Source organism: Camellia sinensis, chromosome 5 (genome assembly GCF_055761805.1).
Source record: "Camellia sinensis isolate YWXY chromosome 5, ASM5576180v1, whole genome shotgun sequence".
NCBI lineage: Eukaryota > Viridiplantae > Streptophyta > Magnoliopsida > Ericales > Theaceae > Camellia > Camellia sinensis.
The window spans coordinates 16252331-16279354 of NC_138965.1; the positions used below are offsets into that span (position 1 = coordinate 16252331).

At 38.4% G+C, this 27024-nt stretch overlaps 1 protein-coding gene across 2 annotated transcripts in view; it reads right to left on the reverse strand.

Annotated features, from left to right (window-relative positions):
• Positions 1-21018: 21018 nt before the first annotated feature.
• Positions 21019-27024, reverse strand: part of LOC114278564 (uncharacterized) — a 36173-nt gene continuing 30167 nt past the window's right edge. For both annotated transcript variants that reach the window (XM_028220643.2, XM_028220642.2), the window contains one exon: positions 21019-21265. In XM_028220643.2, coding sequence (XP_028076444.2) covers positions 21214-21265 — 52 coding nt within the window. In that variant the 3' untranslated portion in view covers positions 21019-21213. The remainder of the gene's footprint in view (positions 21266-27024) is intronic.

Here is a 27024-nt window from a genome sequence, read left to right on the forward strand (position 1 = left end):
AAAAAGTCAATTAATTAAAAAACTGGAAATTTTAATTTTACTTCGTAACTGTTTTTGCAAAGATGCATTTCTTTTCTTTTGTTTATGCTCATCCACCTTCCTCTCCATTGTTATTTGTCTACACTTTCGGTAAAGCACACATGAAGCATTTGTAGGCACTCCTTATCACCTTCATTCTACACCCTTGTGTTGGTTTAATGCCTTTATTTGCTACCATACTATAAGTCCCATCTCATAGTACTGCTATCGTTCCGCAAAGCATTAAATACAAGCATTATCTTAGATGTGCAGCCTGGTTCTTTATGTTATCCTGGAAGTCCTGCTCCAAATGAATTAAACCAGGTTCTTTCTGTTAGTTGGAATAGTTGATCTGAAGTTTTTAATTCCTTGTTTGGCCACGGGTGAGAATGACATCCAATTTTCAGTTGGATGCTGGTTAATGAAATCCAGGCATATTGGTTATCCAGCAAAAAAATTTATTTTTCATTTAATATTTTATTTTTGAAATATGGCATTAATTGTTATCATAGAGGGTTTAGTCTCTGCATGATTCATGTTTTGCATGTCTGAGTGAGATGTCATATTGATGATTTTGTCAATTTTATAATATCACTGGTACTGTGGTTAATCCTTGTGATGAAAAAGTCAAAAAAAGGTCACCATACTCGTGTTTTGTGGCAAAGTTCTGAATTCCGTGCATCTTTATGTGAATATTAATTTTGAAGGAGTAGTAGTTTAATGCATTCAAATTAGTTCTAATCTTGTTTTCTCAATTCTGTAGGGATTGGCTTATGTGGATTTCTCCGATGATGTACACCTTACTGCAGTGCAGCTATGGCAAAGAACAAGCGAATGTTTCTCGATAAGAAATTGAGTATTGCACGGTCAGATCAGAAGCAGCGGAGAATGAGAGAATCTGTTGGACGTAACACCCCAATGGAACATGGTATGCTTGTCTTTTATTCTTCCTTTTATTTTCTTTTAATAAATGTTCTCTCCTCCACTCAGTGTTGCCGTGTGCCTATGCACATTGCTTGCCAAACAATTGGGTTAGGAAGAAATTTTTTAGCAGGGTTGAGGCATGTGTATATGGAAGATTTGAAAACTATTTGCTGTATATGTTTTAAAAATTTGAGGGGGAAAAAAAAAAGAAAAGTAAAATGGGAATATTCGAAACAATCAAAATGAGAAAGAGCTATGATTATATGTAGCCAAAACCATTTCTCAACCTGCTCATGTCAAGTAGCAAGGCAATCTCATAATTCCAATCATGTTCAGTCTCTCAATCCTTCAACTAGTGGATTTAGAATATAATAGTGTGTAATACATGCCATTCTATAGGGTAGGCGCCATATAATGAAGGTTTCCTAGACAAGAAGTTAGTTTTATTTTGCTTCTTTAGTAAGAAATCTGACTTAGATTTGAAATTGTATAATTAATTTTCTGAAGTGCCTATTGGTGAGAGATGGTCCTACTCTATACTGTTGGACCTAACGAATTATGTTTTGTATTAAAGAAATCCGTTAGATATGCTAATTATTGCAATTTATTATCAAGTCTAAAGTTCCAGAAAGCTTACTCATGTCTGTTTTGGCTATCACATTGTCTTTCATCTCCATTTTTTTTTTTTTTTTGTAGTTTTTCTTACAAAGGTTCTCCCTTTGGTCATACAAACCAATGATGAACATGTTTTATTCTCAAATTTAGGTTAAGAGTTTTTAAAGGCGACGATTGAATTATAGGCATTGTTGTCTAATCGTGAGTGTCATCCTAAATCAAATCCTAGAATTTTATTGTGTACTATATCAACATTCAAATATCTCAGCAAATTCAGAAACAAAGAAATGTAAGCAAAATATGAAATGGCAGTCAAAGGTAAACTGTAGATAATATAAAAAATGGTGAATGAGGAAAATAAAATAAATAAAAAGAGAAAAAGGTAACTGTAGAAAAAAAAAAAGAATTAAGAACGGAAAAGAAATAATTGGGAACATATACAAACTGCTGAGTTATGTGGTACCTTCATTTACATTTAATGATTGATTGATTTTGGGTTTTTAGATTTTTGCCTCTAGTAGCAAGTTTCTGCGTGCCTTCCAAATTTTTTGGAAAAAAGAGTATAATAATACTATAGAGTACAACCCAGTGGGCGCAACGCAGTTGGTTAGGAGAGGGGGCCTCAAGTTGCTACCAACATAGCACTTGGCGTGGATTCGATTCTCCCCCATTGCATAAGCCTTGACTTAAGCAGAGCTTGTATTGAGAGGTCGGTGTAAACTCCCAGGTTATAATCTATAGTCCGGAACGAACAACAGGACACCTTGGTAATCTCGACACGGGCACTACCTCGGACCTACGGGAGGATGTGAGGATTTTCTGGATTTTCTTGTACCCCCCCAAAAAAAAAACTAGAATACATCTTTCTTAAAATTAGAGAGGATTAACATCTGAAAGGATTTTCATTGGAAATATCCTTAACATTTATTTTTCTTACAAATACCGAAAAGCAACCAAAGTTTTTTTCCCCATGTATTTTGGTTTGATCATGAGATGTACTTTAGTTGGGATCATATCAGGTATACCTATCGATTACCTCTGATGCATATGGTTTATCATATTTTCAGATGCTGACAAGTGACTAATACCATTGGAAGTTAAATTTCATAAGTGTGTTCATTGGTCCTGTCATTCTTAACGGAGTCTTCTCTTGTTGTTCAGCTATATGTTATTTTATTTTTGGGTGTTTTCTTCTTTTCTTTGTTATGGTGGTTCATCTTGCCCTTTCAACCACACTTTTAATTCTTCTTCGCTTTGGAAGGTGAAATGTCGGGGCATACAAATGGACAAACAAATACAGTTGGCGAATCTGAGTCTAAAGATTCATCTGATGTATATAATGCGACCTTGGCGGCTCAGCCACAGTCTGCTTATCGAGGAAGCTCCGGACAGGGAAGACCAGACGCCAAAATCCAATGATGAGTTCAGAAAGATGTTCCTCATAAGTTAATTCTATTAAGAAAGACTATACTATATCTGCCTCCCACACAAGGCTTGTATAGAGTTTCCCAACTGTAAGTTTGCAGATGTCTTACATATGCATATACAGTAATTGCAAATGATAGCAGAATACTTTTATCACAGGTTGCCCTTTACATGTTCTATTTTCCATGATGGGATTTTGACCAATGAAGCTTGTTTTATCGTGTTCAAAATTTTATTTTATTTTCCCATATCATTTAATCCAATTTGTTGTCACTGATTACTTCAACGATTAGATTTAGAAGTCTCCGAATCCATCCTTTCAGATTAGTTGTAGATATTGGGGATGATAGTGTCGGGGGTGGCTAGGACAGGATGATCTGGGAGGATGGTAGGTGTTCAGTTGGCAAAGGGGACTATCAGAGGCAGCGGAGAAAGCCAAAGGCAGTCTCTAAGATAGAGAAGATAGCAGTTGAAAGGTCAAGGAGACTAGCTGTTCACAAGGTTTGATCCATATCACTTGTTGATAATCTTGGGAAGGTCCATGGTGATAACCATTTTGGAGATTAGGCAATCGCTTGCTTGGGGAGATTTTGGCCAAGCCAAGTGAGGCAATCTTGATTTTTAGTCCTTGGCGTTTTACAGGTGGGTATATTTGGGGGACATGTTACAATGTGCACCTTCAAAAAGGTGCATATAGTATGTCTTTCATAATTTTTTTACAGAATTTCATAAGTTAAATCTAAAATGTCATAATTTTTTCACTACAAAAGTCCTAACTTTTTTTTTATTGAAAAATTTCATAACAATATCTCAAAGTGTTATAACAAAAATCACAAAATATCATAACATTATCATTTCTAACTTTAGAATGCACATCGTAAATTTGCTATTTATAACTTTACTACAAAATGTCACACATTACAAACAATCATAACATTCATCATAAAAAATCATAACTTTTTTATAATGTGCATCATTTAAAAGGATGCATATTGTAAATTTCTCCTATATTTGGAGAGATGTAGGGATGTAAAAAAAACTAATAAAATCGAGCCAACAGATTGAAACCGATCAAAATTTTAATTTTCGGTTTGTTTTTTATAACATACCATTTGTTTTGATTTTGAAACTTTTTATAAAATGCAAACCGAACCGATCTCTTTTTTAAAAAATATTTTTATATTATAATTTGTCGAACATTATATGAGAAGTAACTAATATAATACACTTTTTTGATAAAAATTAGGGAGAAAATTATTTATAGAGCAATTTTCATTTATTTTCAATGTAAAATTCTATAATCTATTATAAAACTTTTTAAAACTTAATATTAATTTCTCTTCTACATCAAATTGACAAAACTGATAAAATCGAACCGTAGCATACGGTCTGTATCGGTTTTTCAATCATAAAAATCGAAAGGATTGGTTTGGTACTAAATATACTCTTAACACGGACCGAATCGAACCGTTTACACACCTAGAGATATGTTATTCACCTATATGTTACCTAACGATATTGACACAACATGACATATCACTAATTAAGAGACATTGATGTGGAGATGATGTGGCCGTCCATATAGGAAAAGTGAATGTTAGTATCCACAGATGTCAAGATTTTGTTAGGTTAATTATATTGATCAGTAGTCATGCTGCCTTTTGTGATATATTTGTCGGCATTTTATATGAAACATGAACCGACTTGTAAAAGCATCACTGAATATCATTCTGCACCCTCTTTTTCGTGGAAAGCTGGAAGTTGCATATCAATTTATCCAAAATGGTTGGAATATACAGAGGCTTTGTTGAGTGTAGGAGAGGGTTCAAGAAAGGAGTTGGAAAATTCGAAGATCGAATTCTCTAGAATATGATGAGAGGCTTAGATTCTTCAATAATCTTAACTTAGGAACACAACAACAAAGGAGATGATGGAGATAAGAGATTGGGTGAAAAAGAAGGCAAAATGGCTAGAGAATAGAATAATGGCAAGGCTCTCCCATTGATCTCCCACTTTCACTCTCAAGGTTGATAATGGAGAAGGGAAATTAGTTCTTTCCCGAGAGTTAAAAATCTCCAAAATCCATCCCTTGTAAAGCTATGGGTGGGTGCTATTTATAGGCACCTCATGATGTAGGATGGAGCCCATGTGCAAGGCACATGGGAGATATTCTCTCTAACCACCTTGTCCGAGGAGGTGACCTCTCCGAGGAGGTGACTTCTCCGAGGATGAGAAAACCCCGAAGAGGAGATCAATCCCTCGGCGAACCCTTCTTCTTAGCCACACCTAACCAATGATCCCCAATCATCCCAAAGGGTCAGGGGTAGTCCCAGAGGACGTCCTGCCGCAAAATATTGCCGAGTCTCATGGACCCCCCGGGGTCGTGCCACCTCGACCCGGGTATAGGCTAGTTTAACCGAAGAGTGAATTTATCTCCACTCACCGTCCTCGGGATCGGGTCCTTTGTTCGAACTCCATTACGCCCATGGTTCTGGTGCGTAGATCCCGGAAAGCTCCGAGCCCGCAAGTGTTCTGGGACTCATTAACGGAGCGACTTCTAGATTGCGTCTGAATCCGTTCGAAGCCAAGTACTTCAGATCTCTAGATTCGTGGATCCGAATCCTTTCGAGTCCGAGTGCCTCGGATCTCTAGGCTTGCTTAATACCCTTTCGAGTCCGGGCCCGAGTAAGTCTCTAGGTTCGTGGATCCGAACCCTTTCGAGGCTTAGAGCCATTCAGCCCGTTTGACGGCGATAAATCCAAGCCCACCAATCTTGGACTTGCGATAAATTCGGGCCCACTAATCTTGGGCTATTGGGCCTAAATAATTTAGTGGGCTTAAATTAGCTCCTCTTACATTTGCCCCTTGCGTGTGCGAGAAATTGTAATTTTCTCGGACATGCATACTGTCATTTCTTCGACCCTGCTTCGCATCACGTTTCCCAAAAAAAAAAAAAAACATGTTGTCACGACAGAGCCTATGGATAAAGTTGATGACGCACTTCAATTTACAAAAAAAATTGACAAGTAATTTTTTTTTTTTTTTTTTTTTTTTTTTTTTTTTTTTACAGAACATCTCAATATATATATATATATTTCATTCCAAGCAAATAAAGCACACCGACCATCATTTTTTATTTTAGAAGGATAAGGCCTATTATTTATTTTTATAGGACCATAAATTTTTGACCTAGTCTCTTTTTATCAAACCCTATACTCAGCCGCCCCTCTCTCTAAAACAGAGACCAACCCAGGCTTTTTGTTCTTCAACAAATCTGAGGCTAACGCCATTTGCATGCTGGTCGGCGCAGCTCCAAGCAACACCATCGAAGACCCACGCCACTGCCACGGTTGGCCAGTACTGGAACCAGCTCGCCATGGTAGCTGCTTGCTCATGCTGCTAACGTCCTGCAACCTCGCCACTACCTTCAGCCATGATTTGATCAACGCTAACCACCGTTAACAGCCACAGCTTCGGCTAACACTGGTTCACGTCAACGTCTGCTGCAACTCCCGGTGACGGCGTCGTCCTTATCACCGACCCGACCTACCGCTGGCCCTCTCTTTGCCTCTTTGCTTCCGGCCCCGATTGTCCGACGCTGACCACGCATGTTGCCCGTTCAACGCGACATGCGTTGTCTTGCCCAGCGCTATTTAGCTCATCACCGGTCCTCCCTCTCAGCTTATCAACACTTTTCAGAGTTCCGAACCCCCAGATCTTGGCCTTGATTTCACACCCACTGAAATTCATCGCCCTTGGTTCCAGCCGTGATTAATCAACACCAACCACACCGCCGACTCAGCGCGGTGCCGGTTTGCCCAGTTGCCCAATGCCCGCGCTGTCATTCTCGGTTTGTGAGCAAATGTTGCTGAAACCCCATTCTTGAATATTTTTTTTTTGATTTTTCTGATACATAAATATGTATATATGTATTTTTTTTTTTGTTGCTCATGAACCTGGGCTTGAAAAGAATAAATTTGGGATTTGTGTTCTTGACTTCTAAATAGCTAGTGCTTGGTCATGGAGAGAAAAGAAATGCTCCGATATTGAATTTTGCTAATCTTTGTTTTATAGAGTAGCTGAATCACCGAGTTTGAACATAAATATCTGTTGATAATGCTTGATAAAATACATTTTGAATCCTCACTTGGGATCTGAACTATACTGCTGAGACTTGTTAAATCCGAGAATGATGAAATTTTACTGCTCACTTATGTGTTTGAACCACTGTTACCAAATCTTGAACTCATGTTGACAAATCTAACATAAATAGAATATTTGATGCTTGCATTGAAATATTGATGTCAAGGGTGGAGATGTGATAGGAATGATGTCACGCTTGATGCCTTGCGCCAAGACCAAACCAGCCTACCATCGGCCTCTCTTTGCTGAAACTCTTCCTCCGGCTTCGACGGTCCAATGCAAACCACACACGTTCGCCCTCTCAACGCAACGTGTGTGGTTGCTGACTCTTCTGTGGTACCAGCGTTGATTCCGGCTTCAACTTGTCTGACGCCGACCACGCACGTTCGCCCACTCAACGCAACGTGCGTGGTCTTGCCCAGCCTAGCTCAGTCCTGTTGATTACAGTCTATAAAACCTTTCTGATTTCAACTTGAATTCCAACATCGGCTTCGGACTTCACCCCTCTAACAGTCCCAAATTTGTGAGTATGAAATTCAGCTCCCTCTTCCTCTTGTTGAATATAAATTTTGTTATCGAATGATTGATTGTTGCAACCCCGAGAATATTAGATATCATGCTCGAACTCCTGATGTAGAACTCATCGTAGGACTTGTTGATATGATGAAATACCTCGTTGAATAATAAAGATGATATATTGTTGTTTGTTTAACTTGTGGATGCTTGAGAAATACATAGCTGATGCCAAAATTTTGTGTGACCGTTGTAGTTTTACGTCGGCTTGAGAGGAACTAGCCCGGAGAGACAAAAACTTGATTGTTGCATTTTCATGAACTTGCTCAGAGTAATAAAATTGTTGTAGCTTAAATAGATAATTATTATTTGTTGATGTTGCCCCATTCTGATAATGCCTGAATCATGATATGAAATTAATATTGTTTGTCTCAGTTGTCGGCTTTGCTATTTCAGGCAAATGAATTCTTGATTGAAATCCACGACCTCGGGGCCCTTGGAACCCGAACTAATGAGAGCAAGGGCTGTTCCTCGGAAGTCTGAACAGAAGCAAGACTGTCCCTCGGGAGTCCGAAAGTAGCACACACCCTACTTTGGCAAGAAAGATTCCTTTGGAAGATAACCGAGTCTTCCAAGCTTGCACCAACAGAAATAAAGATTGTCTCCCAGAAGTCCGAGCAGAAGCAAGGCTGTCCCTCTGAAGTTCGAGCAGAAACAAGGCTCTCCCTCAGAAGTCCGAGTAGAAATAAGGCTGTCCCTCGGAAGTCCGAGTGGATGTGCACTTCTACTTTGGCAGCTAATGGAAGCAAAGGCTATCTCTCGGGAGTTCGAGTAAGAGTCCACTCTACTTTGAAAAGAAAGATCCTCGGAACTCGTATTGATGAAATCAAGGGCTGTTCTTCAGACCCGCACTAATGAGAGCAAGAGTTGTCCCTCGGAAGGCTCTCCCTCAGAAGTCCGAGCAGAAACAAGGCTGTCTCCCGGAAGTCCGAGTGGATGCGCACTTCTACTTCGGCAGCTAATGGAAGCAAAGGCTATTCTTCAAAGCTCGCACTGGCGGAAGCAAGATCTGTTCTTCGAAAGTCTGAGGCGGAGAACACACTCTACTTTAGCAAGACAGATCCTCGAAGCTCACGCTGATGGAAACAAGATCTGTTCTTCGAAAGTCTGAGTGGGAGCACACGCTCTACTTCAGCAAGAAAGATCCTTGAGACTCGCACTGATAGAAGCGAGGGCTGCTCTTCGGAAGTCCGAGTGGGAACACACACTCTGCCTCAATAAGAAAGACCCTCAAAGCTTACATTGATGGAAGCAATAGCTGCTCTTCGGAGGTCCGAGTGGGAGTATACTTCTACTACGTCAAGAAAGGTCTCTTCAGGTTGGTAACCGAGTCTACCATTCCTTTTTCTTCTTTGAGGGGCAACAAAAAATTGAAAACTGTTTCAAGCAACATAACACAATGAAGATATACAATGTAGAGAAAATAACTTTTAATGGAGATACATAATATAGAGGAAATAAATTTCTTCATAACATAAGAAAGATAGAACTTCATGCACAATGCAGTAAATGCAAACTGTAAATGTCATAGGTAGACTTCTTTCACGGAATGTTGAAATTTGCCCCTAGAGTTGCAAGATCATTCGGAAAGCTTTCACCAGCTGCTCGGGTTGTGGCCATCATGCACCATCATAGCTATGTCTTTGGATCTTTCTGTACAGACTGATATCCACATCCCCGCAAGACTTTTCATGGATCTGTTGTAGTCGGAAACTTGTTTCTTGTTGGCCAACACACCAGGCTAGGAATCCGGTACCTCCTCGAAAATAAAGTTCACCTTGAATAATTATGAATTGGGCAAGCTTGGCCATAGTCAATTTTCCAACTTTGCTTCTGAGTTGTTCGAGGACTTCTCCTCTCCAGTCCTCCGGAAGGCCTTTGTCTTCAGGTATTATCGAAGGCTCTATTCTCTTCTTGATAATAATTGTCGCCTCCTCCTCTGGGATATCAACTCTTGCCCCTAATGTTGAGAGGGCATCTGAAAACTTGTTGTCGGAGCGAGGCACATGCTCTATTTCGACCTTCTGAAATTTGTCAAGAAGCTTTTGGACTGCTGTTCGATATGTGGCCAAGGCAGGTTCCTTTAAGACGAATTGTCCTGAAACTTGCTTCACTATCAGCTTTGAGTCCCTCCGGATCCGAATCTGATGTGCTAAGAAGTAATGTCTGAGCTTTTGGGCGGTAAATACCCAAGCTAAGCAATGTCTCTCTATCGGAGTATATTGGACTTCTGCTCCTCGAATCTTCTGGCTGATATAATACACCGGACGTTCTGCTCCATCTACATCTTGGACCAATAATGCCCCTATGGACTTGGGGGTTGAAGTTAAGTACAACATTAGAGGCACCCCGGGCTGCGGGGCTATCATGGTCTGAGGCGAGGTCAAGGCTGCCTTGATTCTCTCGAAGGCCTTTTGGTGCTCCTGGTTCCACTCGAACTTGGCATCTCCTTTTAATAAAGAGCCGAAAGGTGCAGAGATCTCTGCCAGTGCTGGGATAAACCTCCGAATATAAGACACCTTCCCGAGGAACTTCTTTAACTCCTTCTGAGAATGTGGGGGAGGCATTGCTTTGATAGACTTGACCTTGTCTTCATCTGTCTCGATACCATGCCTATGTACAAGAAACCCGAGGAACTTCCCGGCCGTCACCCCGAAAGCACATTTGAGAGGATTCATCCTCAATTCGAATTTCTGGCACCTCTTGAATACCTTCTCAAGGTCTCGGAGATGGTCATCTTCTTTCTTGGGTTTCACCACTAGATCATCGACATAATCTTCCACCTCATGATGGATCATGTCATGAAAGATTGCAGTCATAGCCCTTTGGTAAGTTGCACCGGCATTCTTGAGTCCGAAAGGCATGACTGTATAGAAGAAGTTTCCGAGAGGTGTTCTAAAAGCAGTCTTTTCTGCGTCCTCTTCAGCCATCTTAATCTGATTGTATCCACTGAATCCATCCATGAATGAGAACATCTGGTGTCCCGAGGTAGTATCCACGAGGGTGTCGATGTGAGGAAGAGGGAATTCATCCTTCGGGCAAGATTTGTTCATATCTCGAAAGTCTACACATACTCTGATTTGGCCATTCTTCTTCTTTACTGGCACGATGTTTGCTAACCACGTGGGGTACTGTATTGGCCGGATGAAACCAGCCTGTTGAAGTTTTTCAATCTCCTCCTTAATCTTCTCTTCGAGATCTGGATGATATTTTCGAGCAGCTTGCTTAATTGGCTTGGAGTTTGGGAACACATCAAGATAGTGGGAGACTAGGTCAGGATCTAGTCCGGGCATTTCCTTATATGACCAAGCAAACACATCTGAGTATCGGCTTATCAACTTTAACAACTGTTCCCGCTTCTCTGGGCTAAGGCTCGAACTTACGAATACCGGCCTCGGTGCATCTTGTCCATCACTCAGATCTATTTCAATAAGTTGTTCGGGCTGAGGCTTCGGCCCATCTTGCATACATTCTGGAGCCACTTCAAGCTTTATTACTATATCATTGTCAGGAGGCTCTTCTTTTGACTCGGAGTCGGTGACTGAAGAAACCGACTCCCCGCACCTTCATAAATAGTACACCATCTTGCCTCCTTCTCGAACTTTCATCACCTTCCGAGGAATAGGCGGACTTTCTGGTCTAGACATCGCCCGCTTACTTGATTCTGCCATCGACTCCTTGTCATCTTTGATATCCTCCCAACAAGGAATTTTGACCCCTCGAGGCTTAGAGGTGGTGGGAACTTCTTCGACAGCCAGTTCGGTGAAGTAGATGGCATCAGAATAATGAGCTTCATGGATCTCGAAAGGCCTTTCTGTAGCCTGAATTGTCACCGTCTTCTTTCCCCATTTAGCCTTAACACACTGATGATAACTTGATGGTACAGCCCCATATCTATGCATCCAGGTCCTCCCTAGAATGATGTGATAATTTGCCTCAGAATCGATAATATGGAACTTGGTGGCCGAGCGAATCTCTCCAACGGCTAAATCAACAGTTACGCATCCGATAGTAACTCTCCTTTCTCCACCGAAGCCAGTGATGACTATCGGCTGCTTCACAATGCGTTCTTCAGAGATTCCGGCTTTTTCTAGAGTAGCGCGAGTCATAATGTTGATAGAGGCTCCACTATCTAGAAAGGCCCTTTTGAACTCAACCCCGTTAATAAAAACAGTCACATAAAGCGGGCGATTGTGAGAAAAAGGATACTTCCGATCAGCCTCGGAGAAAGTAATGGCACTAGATTGCTCTTTTGCCTTCCTCGGGATAGACCCCTCAGTCGACATGCATTCCTCATGGTGTGCCTCGGCTATATTAATGATAGACTTGGTGATTTCTGTTCTTGCCTCCCTGGAAAGTCCAAGCTGGTCAAAGAACTGCTTGAACTTTACACAGTCTTGCAGGGTTTTGGCATAGTGATCCGGATCTTTTTCCACTCTTGGAGGCTCGTAGTTAACCATCTCCTCGGTCTCCTCAAAATAAGATGCCACATAAACATGGTGTCCTCCTCTTCCATAGCATTCTTCTCCTCCTTCTGGATCAAAGGGATCTTCGCCATGAGTCATAAATGTTCTGCCCTCTGGATCGAGAGCACTTCCATAGTAAACTTGCTCACCCTCTGGCTCGAGGATGTCGTCCAGATAACAATCATCGTCATCGAGATTAGCGATAGCTTCGATCATCGGGCCTTCATAAGCTATCATAGCAACATTCTTGCCCTTGTCTCGGTGTTGAGCATATGGTTGTTCTCGGATGTCTTGAGTCCCTTGCTTTTTGAACCTCAATTCGTCTGCCTCGACTTTATCTCTGAAGATTTTCCTGAGAGTCCAACACTTCTCTGTCGGATGTTTCAATGTACGATGGTAGACACAAAATTCAGGGCTCTCGCGGTCCTTTTTTGAAGGCATTTCTTCGACATAAGGCAATTTTAGCTCTCCGTCAGCCACCCATTCCTTAACTAGAGCTTTCACTTCCTCGATTCCACATGGATAAGAAACATTCCCCTTTTCACCATTATATTGCTTCCTCTTCTGGCCTCTATGACCTCCTCCTTGTGAATTTCGGGTATCCGGGGCAGAGGCAGCAGCAACGATAGCTCCACGAGATGACTTGAAACTAGTCTTGTAACTGGCTTTAAATCCGGACTCCTGAGCCTGAGGAATGCTAATGTTCCGAGCTGCTTCTATTAATGCCGAGAAGGTGGGTAGCTTGTGGTTAACTAGAAACATTTTGTACCTGCTCAATGCCCCTTCTAGACAAATTTGAACCAGATAACTCTCCTCAACTGCTTCATGACAATCCACGGCCTTGTCCTGAAACCTTTTGACGTAATCAAGGATGTCTTCACTTTCTTGTTGCTTCTCTTTACACAATGTAAGTGTGGTCACCTTCTCCGCCACTTGAAAGAACTTGGAGTGGAATTTGTTAACCATTTCCTCCCAACTTCGGACAGAGTTTGGGGCCAAATTAACATACCAAATATATGCTCGGTTGGTGAGGGACTTAGAGAATTCTCTCAGTCGGAGGACGTGGTTTGAACCATGAATACCTAGAGTCTCGATGAATCGCACAACATGTTCTCGGGCATTTCCTTGTTTGCCGTCGAACTTGATGAACTTCGGCACTGTATACCCCTCAGGGTATGGATAGCTCAGCATCTCAATGGGGTAAGGCGGCTTGACGTCTGGATCAGGCAAAGAGGGTAAGGTCCTCTTGCCCCGTTCGAGATCGAACATGGCCTGCACATCGGCGAGAGTGAGAAACTGTTGAGGGAGAGAGTTTGATGGTGGTATTCCCGGAACTTGGCTTATGTACCCGAAGACTAAGCTAGGGGCGTCTTGGCCATTCTGGTGCTGCGAATTCATCATTGGTGAGGACATTTGACGATACTGGCCATCAGCGCCTATAGACAAGCCAGTTGGTGATGGGATATTGAATTGAGGCCCATAGAGTCCACCGCACGGCGCCGCTATACCGGGTTGTGCTTGCAGATTTGTTGTTGGCACCAAAGGAGGCCCGCTTGGTGCTTGGGTAACATTCACTGGTGGCGTAACAAGATTAGGTACGGGCATAGCTCCCTTTTGCGCCATCATGCTCCTTATGTTTTCCTGGACACCAGCAGTCGTTGGAGTGCCGTTCATTACACCAGAAACTCCCCTAGTCACCATTGGATCTTGGCTCGGAACGCCATGGAGCCCGGGCATGGGCAAACTGCTGCCGCCTACTGTGGTTTGAGCATGTGTTACTGTGGCTGTGTTGCCATGAGCCACAGGCTGATTGGGGCCTACTTCTCCTTGGATTTGATTTTGCGTTCTGGCGGGAATAACTCCACCAACAGTTTGATTTCCGTTTGGCGCCGGTGCAAAGTTAGAACTCATCACCATCATGGTGTGAGTGAGATTCTGAAGAGTGGTAAGAATCTCTTGTTGAGTATTTTGAAGTCCTTGAATGGCTTCAAGCAAAAGTGGTTGATCTGGAGCCGTGGTCCTGTCATCACCACCATTAGAGGATCCTTGTTGGTGAACTTCATCTTCTCCCGCCATCCTTGTTGGAGTTGTGTGGATTCCAGATCTCGTTGAGACCATTAACCAATCCGCCTCCCCAGTAGAGTCGCCAAAATGTAGGAGAGGGTTCAAGAAAGGAGTTGGAAAATTCGAAGATCGAATTCTCTAGAATATGATGAGAGGCTTAGATTCTTCAATAATCTTAACTTAGGAACACAACAACAAAGGAGATGATGGAGATAAGAGATTGGGTGAAGAAGAAGGCAAAATGGCTAGAGAATAGAATAATGGCAAGGCTCTCCCATTGATCTCCCACTTTCACTCTCAAGGTTGATAATGGAGAAGGGAAATTAGTTCTTTCCCGAGAGTTAAAAATCTCCAAAATCCATCCCTTGTAAAGCTATGGGTGGGTGCTATTTATAGGCACCTCATGATGTAGGATGGAGCCCATGTGCAAGGCACATGGGAGATATTCTCTCTAACCACCTTGTTCGAGGAGGTGACCTCTCCGAGGAGGTGACTTCTCCGAGGATGAGAAAACCCCGAAGAGGAGATCAATCCCTCGGCGAACCCTTCTTCTTAGCCACACCTAACCAATGATCCCCAATCATCCCAAAGGGTCAGGGGTAGTCCCAGAGGACGTCCTGCCGCAAAATATTGCCGAGTCTCATGGACCCCCCGGGGTCGTGCCACCTCGACCCGGGTATAGGCTAGTTTAACCGAAGAGTGAATTTATCTCCACTCACCGTCCTCGGGATCGGGTCCTTTGTTCGAACTCCATTACGCCCATGGTTCTGGTGCGTAGATCCCGGAAAGCTCCGAGCCCGCAAGTGTTCTGGGACTCATTAACGGAGCGACTTCTAGATTGCGTCTGAATCCGTTCGAAGCCAAGTACTTCAGATCTCTAGATTCGTGGATCCGAATCCTTTCGAGTCCGGGTGCCTCGGATCTCTAGGCTTGCTTAATACCCTTTCGAGTCCGGGCCCGAGTAAGTCTCTAGGTTCGTGGATCCGAACCCTTTCGAGGCTTAGAGCCATTCAGCCCGTTTGACGGCGATAAATCCAAGCCCACCAATCTTGGACTTGCGATAAATTCGGGCCCACTAATCTTGAGCTATTGGGCCTAAATAATTTAGTGGGCTTAAATTAGCTCCTCTTACATTGAGTAATTGATTAATTAGAAGTTGTGACCCTTTTATGTGATTTTCTAGGTACCATTGAAAATTTATCCAGAATTTAAAAGTGAATTTTATGATATAGATTTAAAATGAGTGCGTTGTTAAATACAAAATGAATCTTGTTTATATATTTGAATTCTAGGTAAAATTATGGGTAATTTTTTCTTGGTATCTGACAAGTTGATGATGGAAATATGAGATTATTTTATTTTTACTCTTATACTTTGTCACGATTTTCGATGATCCCCAGACTACTTTTATTTTTACGCGTATCCCTATGCTGTTTAAGTTTCTATCAACTTTGCCCTTGTCGTCAGATTTGAAACAGAAAAAGTTAAAAAAATTACATTTTAGCCCGAAATTTCAAAAGAAATATGCAGACCCACTATTTCCTACCAGCAAACCACCACCAGCAATCACCGCTTCAAGCCCTTCTATCTCCTTTGTCATAACTTCGTTTCATCTCATTTTTACGTCGTTGGATTCAACTCACGGTCTAATTTTCGTATCACATCTCACACGTCTCGTTCTTCCTCTTTTTGCATGTTATCGGAGCTCCGAAAGTTGATAAAAAAATAAAACTTTTATTCTCGTTTTCGACTTTTCTTCGAGCCATCTTTCGGACTTCATATCTTTCTCGATTCTTGACGATTCTACTTCATTCTTTCGCCATTCTCTTCACCTCACTTCCTACTTCGCCCTACACTACCTCGCTTTCTCACTTTTTCGTGTAATGAGCGGTTTTGGTATGCCGAAATTTGTCTGAAAACTAATTTCGAAAATTCCGAAACATTCATCTTTTGTTTCTTTCTCCTCCAGCTTACTCATTCTACTTTTTCTTCTTCACTTATAACATGATATAGAGCATGGTTCTAAGGGGTAACCGACCACCCGAACCACCAACTTCATCAACTTCTCTAACATCAGCTCACGAACCACCAACTTCACCAACATCACCACCCCGAACAAAACACACCAAACGTGACTTTCAATGTACAACCCACCGAAGACTTGTCATCACAAAGATTTGTCGCAAATGAGGACCTAGTTTTTGTTGTGATTGTATTGTATGAAATTGGTATTATTGATTTAAAAGTGATGTAGTAATTGAAAGTCATGTATTTGTATTCAAGCTTTGAGAAAACTATTTTCTCTCCCATCTATATGTAGTAATATATGTTTTTTTTTTACTGTAATTTTTTTTCTAATTTTAAATGGTGATTGACTTGTTCATATATTTATTGACAATAGAGATAGTGATAAATTTTCAGTTGAAATTAGAAAAGATATGACATGTTCCATAGATTTAACCCACACGGGTAGCTCAGTGATTAATAGCGTTGAATGTGGTTTTCTAATAATAGATAATTTCTTGAGGTCTCTTGGTCCAGTTTCATGAGATGCAACGCATTCGAACTTAATCACTGGCTGTATAAGATTTGGAGCACGTTTGGTATGTTGAAAATTAGAATGGAATGCCAATGCCTATTTTAGTCTTGTATTATCTTCTCATCACCATCCGAACTACCAACTTCACTACCACCATGAGCATCACCATCACCACCACCTTTCAACACCAAACCCATCTCTTTTACAAGCAAATTCCATTACTACTACTTTCAAACTCCACGACCACCATCATCGCGAGCGCCGTCGTCGTCGCCATCGCCATACCGCCACCACCACTATCACCAGCTCCGTTACCACCTAGAACCATGTTTGACATCATGTTATAAGTGAAGAAGAAGGAGAAGAAAGAAACAAAAGATGAATGTTTTGAAATTTTTGAAATTAGTTTTCTGACAACTTTCGGATACCAAAACTGCCCATTACACGAAGAAGTGAGAAAACAAAGTAATGTAGGGTGAAGTAGGAAGTGAGGTGAGGAGAATGGCAAAAGAATGAACTAGAACCGTCAAGAATCGAGAAAGATATGAAGTCCGAAAGATGGCTCAAAGAAAAGTCGAAAATGAGAAGAAAAGTCTTTTTTTTTATATCAACTTTCGGAGCTCCGATAGTATGTAAAAAGAGGAAGAACGAGACGTGTGAGATGTGATACGAAAACTAGACCATGAGTTGAATCCAACGGCGTAAAAATGTAGCGAAACAGAGTTATGATGAAGAATATAGAAGGGCTTGAAATGGTGGTTGATAGTGGTGGTTTGCTTGTAAGAAATGGTGGGTTTGCATCTTTATTTTGAAATTTGGGGCAAAAATGTAATTTTTTTAACATCTTCTGTTTCAAATGTGATGGCATGGGCAAAATTGATAATAATTTAAATAGTATGGGGGTACGAGTGAAAATAAGAATAGTCTAGGGAATCATTGAAAATCGTATAAAAATATAAGAGTAAAAATGAAATAATCTCTGAAAATATCAATAGAAGTTGAGGGTACAGATGCCCGAATTTCAGACAGGCCAATTCCTGAAACCACAGCACAAGTCCAGCCCGTGTCACTAGGGGGGATTTGGGCCATAGCCCGGGCTTAGGCCTTGTCAGGCCGATTTCCTACACCCCTGGTCGTGTCAAACCTTCAAAGGCCTTGGCTCAAGCCCAACCTAACTTGCCTTCAAGAGCCTTGGCCCGGACTTACGCCTTGTCAGGCCAATTTCTAAATAAATTGTGTTTTGTTGTTTTACCCATCAATAAGGAGTGCAAGGTTGGGAGAGAACACTGCTAAATGCGGTAATACTACGAATCTAGAAGTTTTATTTTGAATTTTACCTTAAAAACATCAATCAATGACTTAGATTTATCTATATATGAATATACTGTATCGATTCAATCTCCACCAAACAACTATATTACCGAGAAAAATCTACAACATTCTCATGCAAGTGAAGTGAGGAGATGTTATATATAATGTCAAAACGAAAACAAAGTGGAGAGAGAGAGAGAGAGAGAGAGCAGAAAATGCAGCTCTAAATTGGGTTTTCTTACACGGTACAACCATTCTGACATTTATTGCTATATTAGTTTACACAGGTCTATGTAAGGCATGTGTTATTACTACATCTTTAAGTTTTGTATTTTAATAATTTTTTAAAAATTAAAATATTGTTCTATAAAATTGAATAAAATAAATAATTAGATATATGATAAAATTATGTGGCATGATATGTATCATTTTTTAATTTATTATACACACAATGATGTCGACTCCAATTCTGTTACCATATCATTTTGGATGAATTTATAAGTTTTTAACATTTCTTCCAAATTTATAAAAAAAAAAAAAATTATTGTGTGAAGAAACCAGAGGCTTCATGCACCTCTACCATACTCCATTCACTTGTTTATTGGAGTGAAATTCTAACAAAGGTTCTCTCTCTTCCTTCAGTACTCAGTTCAATTTGTGATATGAGAGGAGCCCTAATTTGAGTTTGCAATCTATGCTTAAGAGGCTTGGGTAAGGTTGATTCAACTTATAACATCTCAAATCTGGATTCGACTACTAACATCTCAGATCTAGTTTGTGGCCTTTCAAATTTGGTGTAATTTCACCATTACGAACTCGATTTTGAGTTTTGATTTGGAGTCGACCTTGTAGCTCAAAATTTTGCCTAAGATCTGGATTGATAACTTGACCCTCACCTTTGGTTCGATGTTGCTATTTGATCTTCGACATATGCTGATTAGTTTTTTTGTTTTTGTTTTTGATTTATTTTTGTTGATTTGCCGAGTTCAATCAAGTGTGTGCTCTAATTTTTGTTTGACAGAATGAGAGTAAAATTTTACTCTGGTTTGTGCTTTGTTTTTGCTTGACAGAATGAGAGTAAAATTTTACTCTGGTACGTGCTCTATTTTTGTTTGATAAAATGAGAGTAAACTTTTACTTTGGTGTTATCTGTTCTGTTTTTTATTGTTTTTTTTATACAATGATAGTAAACTTTTACTCTATTATTGTGTACTTCTGTTATTTGTTTTTGGACTCCTAGTGACAGCAAAATTTTACTATCAATTCATTACAGATTTGAATTATATAATGATAGTAAAATTATACTTTCAGAATAAAGTTTTACTCTGGTTAAAAATATGTTGATTTGCTTAACGATATAAAATTTTACTTTAAATCATAGTAAACTTTACTCTGAATCAGAGTAAAGTTTACTATGATTTAAAGTAAAATTTTACTCTGAAATTTTATTATGGTTAAAAACATGTTGATTTGCTTAAAAATATAAAATTTTATTTTGAATCATAGTAAACTTTACTCTGATTCAGAGCTGAATCAGAGTAAAGTTTACTATGATTCAGAATAAAATTTTACTCTAAAATACACTGTGAAAATAGCTTAATAAGAGAGCTGATAGATATGAAGGTGATCTAGTAAAAGAAACAAGTTTTAATATATTATAGGGTTTTGAAAGTACCTATATAATTCTTGTCATTTTGAAAGATAAATTAGACAGTGAGGTATCACCAAATCCCCCATTTTATTAATACATAAATCTACATGACAAATGATCAATTTTGTTAATAAGTAAAATCATTAAGTAAATTAACAGTTTTTAATAATATGAAAAATATTTTTCAATTAACCATTTTGTTAATAAATAAATCATTAAATTAATTAACGATTTTTATTAATATGAGAAATATTTTTTAATAAACAATTTTGATAATTTATTATTACATAAGAGAATAGGTTTTTTTTTTCCTGGAGTATTATGTTCAATTAAAATTTATAACAGATAATAGTTGTAATTTCTAGTATTATAAGACCTAAACAAACTTTATAGGTGTGCTTATAATTTGTTAAAAATTAAAAAAATTATGTTTCATAATTGATCAAAAATATTTACGTAATTACGAAAAAAAACCTATTTCATAATTGACCAACAATGTTTACGTAACTATGAAAAAACCTATTGCATAATTGATCAAAAATATTTACGTAATTACAAAAAAAACTTTCGCTCAACATATAGGCCACCATTAGTAAATTATTCAAAATGAAAGGATAAAATTGAAAAGAAAAGATAAACCTTAAACATCTGAGCGGTTCTTATATATGTGTATATATATATATATATATATGTGGCTGTGTTGTTCTCTTTTTGAATTTTGGCACAAAATAAAGAAAAAATTATAGACGGTGACAATTAAAGGATTATATTGAGAGAAATTAGGAATTGCCAAGGATTATCAAGAAAAATGAAACTTGTAGAGGTAGAGTAAAAAATCAAAGGAACTGATTTTGATAGCCAAAAAGAGCGAAATCAAGAAACATTTGTTCCCTACAAAAACCTGAATACAAATTTGAGAGAGAGAGAGAGAGAGAGAGAGAGAGATGGAATGGATGGCTTTCAGTTAAAAGAGAGGGAGAAGGCGAGGGAGAGGGAGAGGGAGAGTGAGAGGGAGTGAGCAAACTTCATAGAGAGAGCAAGCTATAGTTGCTTGAATCATCAATCAATGTAATAAGTTAAATAGTCTCTCTGAGTAAAAGAGTGGAGATTTTTCAAAAGTTTCTACTAATTTAAATTTTGATATTATGGGTAAAATGTTAGAACAGGTGATGCCCTAATTATGACATTAAAAATTAGGTCAGGTCTGATTGGTACATACATATATCACAATGACATGGGTCTAAAGTGTGTACTTACTACCTCTGTTGGACATCAAGTGAACTAGGATCTGTCTGAACTCTAGCTGAATTGCATCAATTTGAAGATTGCTTCAAACATCAGAAATAAAACAAATTGTCAAACAAAGGAATGAGAAAAAATTCCAATACATAAATATACAAGCCGGTGTTTTTTGATTGAAAAACAGACACTCAACACAACCAACACAATCGGACTACACAGTTGCCACTTTATATTCGATTCGTCTAGTAGTTGAAGGAACCTTTTACACCATCCAGGCTCTCTCCCAATGATAACCTGCCAGATTAGGAGAGACAAGAATTAATGTTTGGTAACATTTATGTTTATTATTTTCTGTTTTTATTTTCAATAGATTTGAAAACTATAAATGAAAACACGTTTGACAGCTCTTTTGAATCCAAAAGAGTGCAAACAATTTCAAGTCTTACAAAATTTTAGGAATAAAACAAATTGTGTTTTCACTTGTTTTGAAAACAGTTTTCATTCTATCCTCTTCCTCCACCCCATCCCGGCCTCCCCCTCCCGCTGGCCACCACCTCCAGCAACCTCCTCCCACTGGCCCACCTGCTCCTGCCAGCCACCCTCTCTGACAACTCACGAAACATGTTTTCTTGTTTATGTTTCTGTATGTTTTGAAAACATACGTTCGTACCAAACAATTTTTTTTGGTTTTTATTTTTAACAAAAATAAACATAAACATGCATTCGTTTTCTGTAAACAAAAAATAAGTACACATTACCAAATGCCAATTTCAAAAAATTTACTAAAAAGGGGGGTAGAAAAACTGAGATATGAAAAATTAAACAAACTATTATATTCACATCTACCAGGAGAATATAAAACAGTTAAAAGGCACAAGTAAGAAAAAGAAGGCAAGGTAACGAGTTTTTCCTCATTCAATACTAGTATAAAGTGACTATCCTAAGTCTCCTCTGTCATGCACAAGTTTCCATCAGCTCAAGTAAAGTCTACAATGCAAGAAGCATATAGCAGCCACACACTTGACCAACCTCCAATTACAATGACGTAGCAGAATAATAACAAAAATAAGTAAATTCACAATTTCCCATTATAACTCGCAAATTATGTCAGTTTGGTAAAGTTTACCCATCATCGACAACTTAAACTCTGAATGAGATTCACATATCACTGTAGAAAAACAATTGAATTCTCCTCTTTGACCAAGCTTTTACAATTATACAAACAAATGCCGTTCCATAAATGTTGACAAAAAGATAAAAGGTTCACCTTCTTGGTTCCTATACCTTACTTCCTAATGCCTAGGGCTACATATGAACAGAGCTGTTCGTGAACAAACTCGAGCTCGACTCGGTAAGTGCTCGTTCGAATTCGGTTCGTTAATTTTTTTTACGTTCGAGCTCGAGCTTATTAAATTTTTAATAAATAAGCCCAAACATTCTAAAACTTGGCTCGTTAGCTGGCTCGTTTAATATTTATTATTTATATATTACATAATGTAAAAATATGTATAAAAAATAAGATAAATATGTTATTTATATATTTAAAAAATATAAATGTAAATAATAGTTAACTATAGATAGTACATTTATATAATAGTGGTAGTAGATATTATTATTTTGGTAAAATATTGACTTTTTTTTAGAATGTTTATATAATTGTATAATCAAAGTTTTAATTGTAACTTTAGTTTCATATGCAAGTATGAATTTATATATTTTTTAGCTCGTTAAGGCTCGTGAATAGGCACGAGCTCGAGCTCGAGTCAAACCTAAGTTAACTCAGCTCGAGCTTGGTTTGGTAAATTTTTATTGAGCTCGAACTCAAGCTCGAGTTCGTTAAAATCTTAATAAACAAGCCCAAACATATTAAAGCTCGGCTTGGCTCGACTCGTTTGCAACCCCACTATTGTCAGTTGATGAACATTTGGCATTGGTGATAATTCCTTTTGCCCCATAAGCACTCATCACATAGAATGTGCTATACCAAAGCCCTTCTTACACCCTACGCTACATTTAAAACTTCGAAACTCTACATTTCCAAGGTTTTTCTTATAGAGGTTTAATGTTACAATGATCGTGCTTTTTGCTTCTTTTTTTGGGGGGGAGGGGGGGGGGGGGGGGTTTGCTTCTTTGAGGCCTCTAATCATACAATTGCACTTTATATTGTAAAAATGATGTGCACATTCACAAGAACATATTACAGAAGAATCAAATAACAAATATATATATTAGAGGTGGCAAACAACCCAAACCCATGAACCCGCCCAAGTATACCCATGTAATGGGCTTAAATGGGTTGCCCATTGTCAACCCAATTAAAATTGGGTTTACATGGATTGGATATGGGTATCCATTTAAGCCTGTCTAAATGGGCACCACTTCTACCACCAATCCACCTCCACCGCCACTTCACCACCGCCGCTGCCATTCCACCACCACTACCACTATCGCTGACACACTACCACCACCACTACCACTCCATCACCACCACCGTCGACACACCACCTCCTCCTCTACTACTGTCAATCCACCACCTCCGCTCCGTCACTTCCATCGTTGTCATCAAAAAAATATTAAAAAAAAAATTAAAAAATAGACGAAGTAAATGGGTTAGTTGAGTTCATTTGTCCAACTCGTATCCAATTCAACCCAATCCGTTTAAGTCCATTTATTAAATGAGCGGGTTTGGGTTGGGTTGCTTTAAATGCATAATCCGTTTTGACCTGCCCATACCCGCCCATTTGCCACCTGTAATATATGTACACACACATACACACTCACACACACACATATATATATATATATATATATATTTATGCACACATGTATAAGAAGAATCAAACGATCTAATAAATACTACTAGCGGGTGGCACACGCAATGCATATGCAATTCAGATAATTAATAATAAAAATAAATAATAAAGAATTTAACATCATAATATGTATGTTGCTTAAGTGATAAGTATGTTCTTAATAAAACCCAAGGTCTTGGGTTCAAAACTTACGCTGTGTATACTATTTTTTTTTTTTTATTATTTTAGCATATATAAAGTTACCACGTGATATGAGGAGAAGAAGGCGTCACTAAACCAATTTATGCATTCACTAAACCAATTTAGGCCTTCACTTAATAATAGTACAGATAGATGTCAAAAATGCATATTTTACTGCCTAAATATCACAACCTAGGAAGCACGGATACAGATACAGGATACAGGATACAGATACAATACGATACGGATACGGCGATACGACAAAATTTGAAAAACTAGGATACGGGTACGGCGGGGATACGTTCGTAAAAAATATTATTTTAACAATTTTTAGTAATGCAGTATGCATAAAAATAAAACCTAAAGCAAAAGACAACTTGATAAAGAAGAAAGATTCCTATAAAACTAAGAGTCTTCAAGGTCAATAGCTTCAACTTGTTCCCCTTCATCATTGAATATCACAAGACCTTAGCTAAAGCCAAAAAACCATTCTTAAATAAAAATTTCAGCAAATATACTTTTTTAAATCATCAATGATAGCCTAGGAAGCACGGATACGAATATGGTAATATGGGGATGTGGATATGGCGATATGTCAAAATTTGAAAAAGTACGATACAGGTACAGCGGGGATACATTCATAATTTTTTTTTTTAATATAATTTTAATAATGTAATATGCATGAAAATAAAACTTAAAGTAAATTAATAAATAAGCAGAGGGATTCCTATTAACCTAAAAGTGCTCAAACATTCATAAAACATCCAAAACTAAAAGCAAAAGCAAAAGCAAATGCAAATGCAAATTCAAATTAAACATCATCCTTACATGCCAACACCAAAAAAAGAATGAGAGCAGAGAGAAGAAACGTGAGAGAGTGAAAAAGCGAGAGAGAAGTGAGAGAGACAACAAGGATACATCAATTTGACAAATTCTATTACTTTAACTCTCACTATATTCCTCTTATCAAAGAACTAAACAAAATATTATAAGTAATATATAACTTCGAGTATCCGATACTTTAAAATTAAGTATCCGATACTTCAAAATTAATAAAAAATTAATTAAGAAGTATCTGATACTTTTAAGAAGTATTCGATACGTATCCGCGAGTATCCGAGGAGTATCGGTATCCGATAAGTATCCGATACGGATACGTCACCCTTTTTGAAGTATCCGTGCTTCATAGATCACAACTACCCTTTAACCTACCATGCTCAAACATTGGAAAATGTTCCACTTCTATTCATACCCTAAAATCTAACTCATGACCCACCTTTAAACTATTGAAGATTCAATACAATGACAAAACAGCATTGAACCAGCAAAAAAATATATATATTTTCAAGATAAAGGAATAACCAGAGTGAAGATAATTATGTTCTACCCTAGGAAACTCAAATACTTCAGCAACGTAGTCATATTCATATTATATTTGTTTTGGATACTTAATCTCCTAGGTTAAACTTGAATAGTTGTTTGACAATTTCAAGTAGGGACGAAGTTAGGGGGGCCGCCAAGGGTGGCCATGGCACCCCCTAACCTTTTCAAAATTATCACTTAGGCCCATGCTTTATGAACACTTCGATATTCTATATGAAATAATTTTGAAAGAAATTTCCTATTAATTCCCTATATAAGTATTCTTACAATGCATATAAGATGACCCCAAACTACTTGCATATTATATAATAGTATCAATCCTATTGATTTCATTATTTTTTAAATTATTCATAAGATAGAATTTGTATTTGTATCAATTAATGAAATGCCTTCAAATGGACAAGATTATATTTATATAGTTCAAAAATTTTATGAAATAACTGGAATATGTATTAAAAAGTGATTGATACAAATTTATTGATTTCTCTTATTAGTTCCCCCCCCCCCCCCCCCCCAAAGCTCATGTCAAAAAATTTCTTTCGATAAAAGATTTTTTTGTTACATTTCATTTTCCCTCCCTTAAAAACAAATTTCTAGCTTTGTCCCTGTTTTCAAGCATATCCATAATTTGGATATATATATTTAGCTTTTAAATACCTAACTGAGAAATCTGAGACAGTCCAAGAAACCTTTAACAGAAGAAAGTGTGTAGTGTTAGTAATAGCAATAGGTTGGAAATTTCATGACTTCTATATGCAAAGCTTACATAGAACCCAAGCCACTACCATGAGGAGAGCACATTATTCCTGTTTTGTACAGCTTATTGGGGTTGCTTACAATTTACTTATTTTTTAAATTTTGGGGATATATACCCAAGTATTTGATGAAACTTCATTTTACAACTTATGAGGTAATCATAGCTTAAATAAACATTATCGAAAGCTGGGTGAGGATTTTTTTATCTTCTCTTTCTAATTATCAACTTTAGCTTACAAAAACTTGCACCAAATGAGACAATTGAATTGTCTACATTACCCTATTAAGTTTGAAATGTTATGGGAGATCTTTATTGACATCATTGGAGTGCTATGAAAGAGCTTCATTGACAGGAAGAAGGCTTTGGAAAAGGTGATGACTTAGGATAGGACAAGCAAAGGCTACACAAGCCTAAATTTCTCAACTTTATCGACCATGCAGCGGAGCGTGGTCGACCAGAGGTAGGCAACAAGGCCAAACCACAGATGACTAACCATCTAAGTCAATGTGGTCAACTATGCTAGCATTTTTTTTTATAAAAAAACAAAACTTCGCTAACTGTTGTTGGGCTAAGGCAATATATATCAAATGCCCTCATTTAGTATCTTTGAATATAAAAATCTATAAGAGTGCATATACACTCTCCAAACCACTTTCCAAAGCGGTTACTCACCTCGTGTAAAAGAGTGAGCTTGAGAGACTTTTACACCTTTGGGTGGAGAATTTGCTCCTCTTGCAGTCATGAAGATATCATAAAAGGCATAAATTATTATCTGTGTTATACACTTTGATTGTATACAGTATTACGATCACACCTCTACACTTAGCCTCACACAGAGACATCCTTGGAACTCCAGGTTAGCCTCCTTGTAAAGTGTTTCTAGGATTGAGTTTTTGCGGTGGTTGGTTTTTTTATTAAAT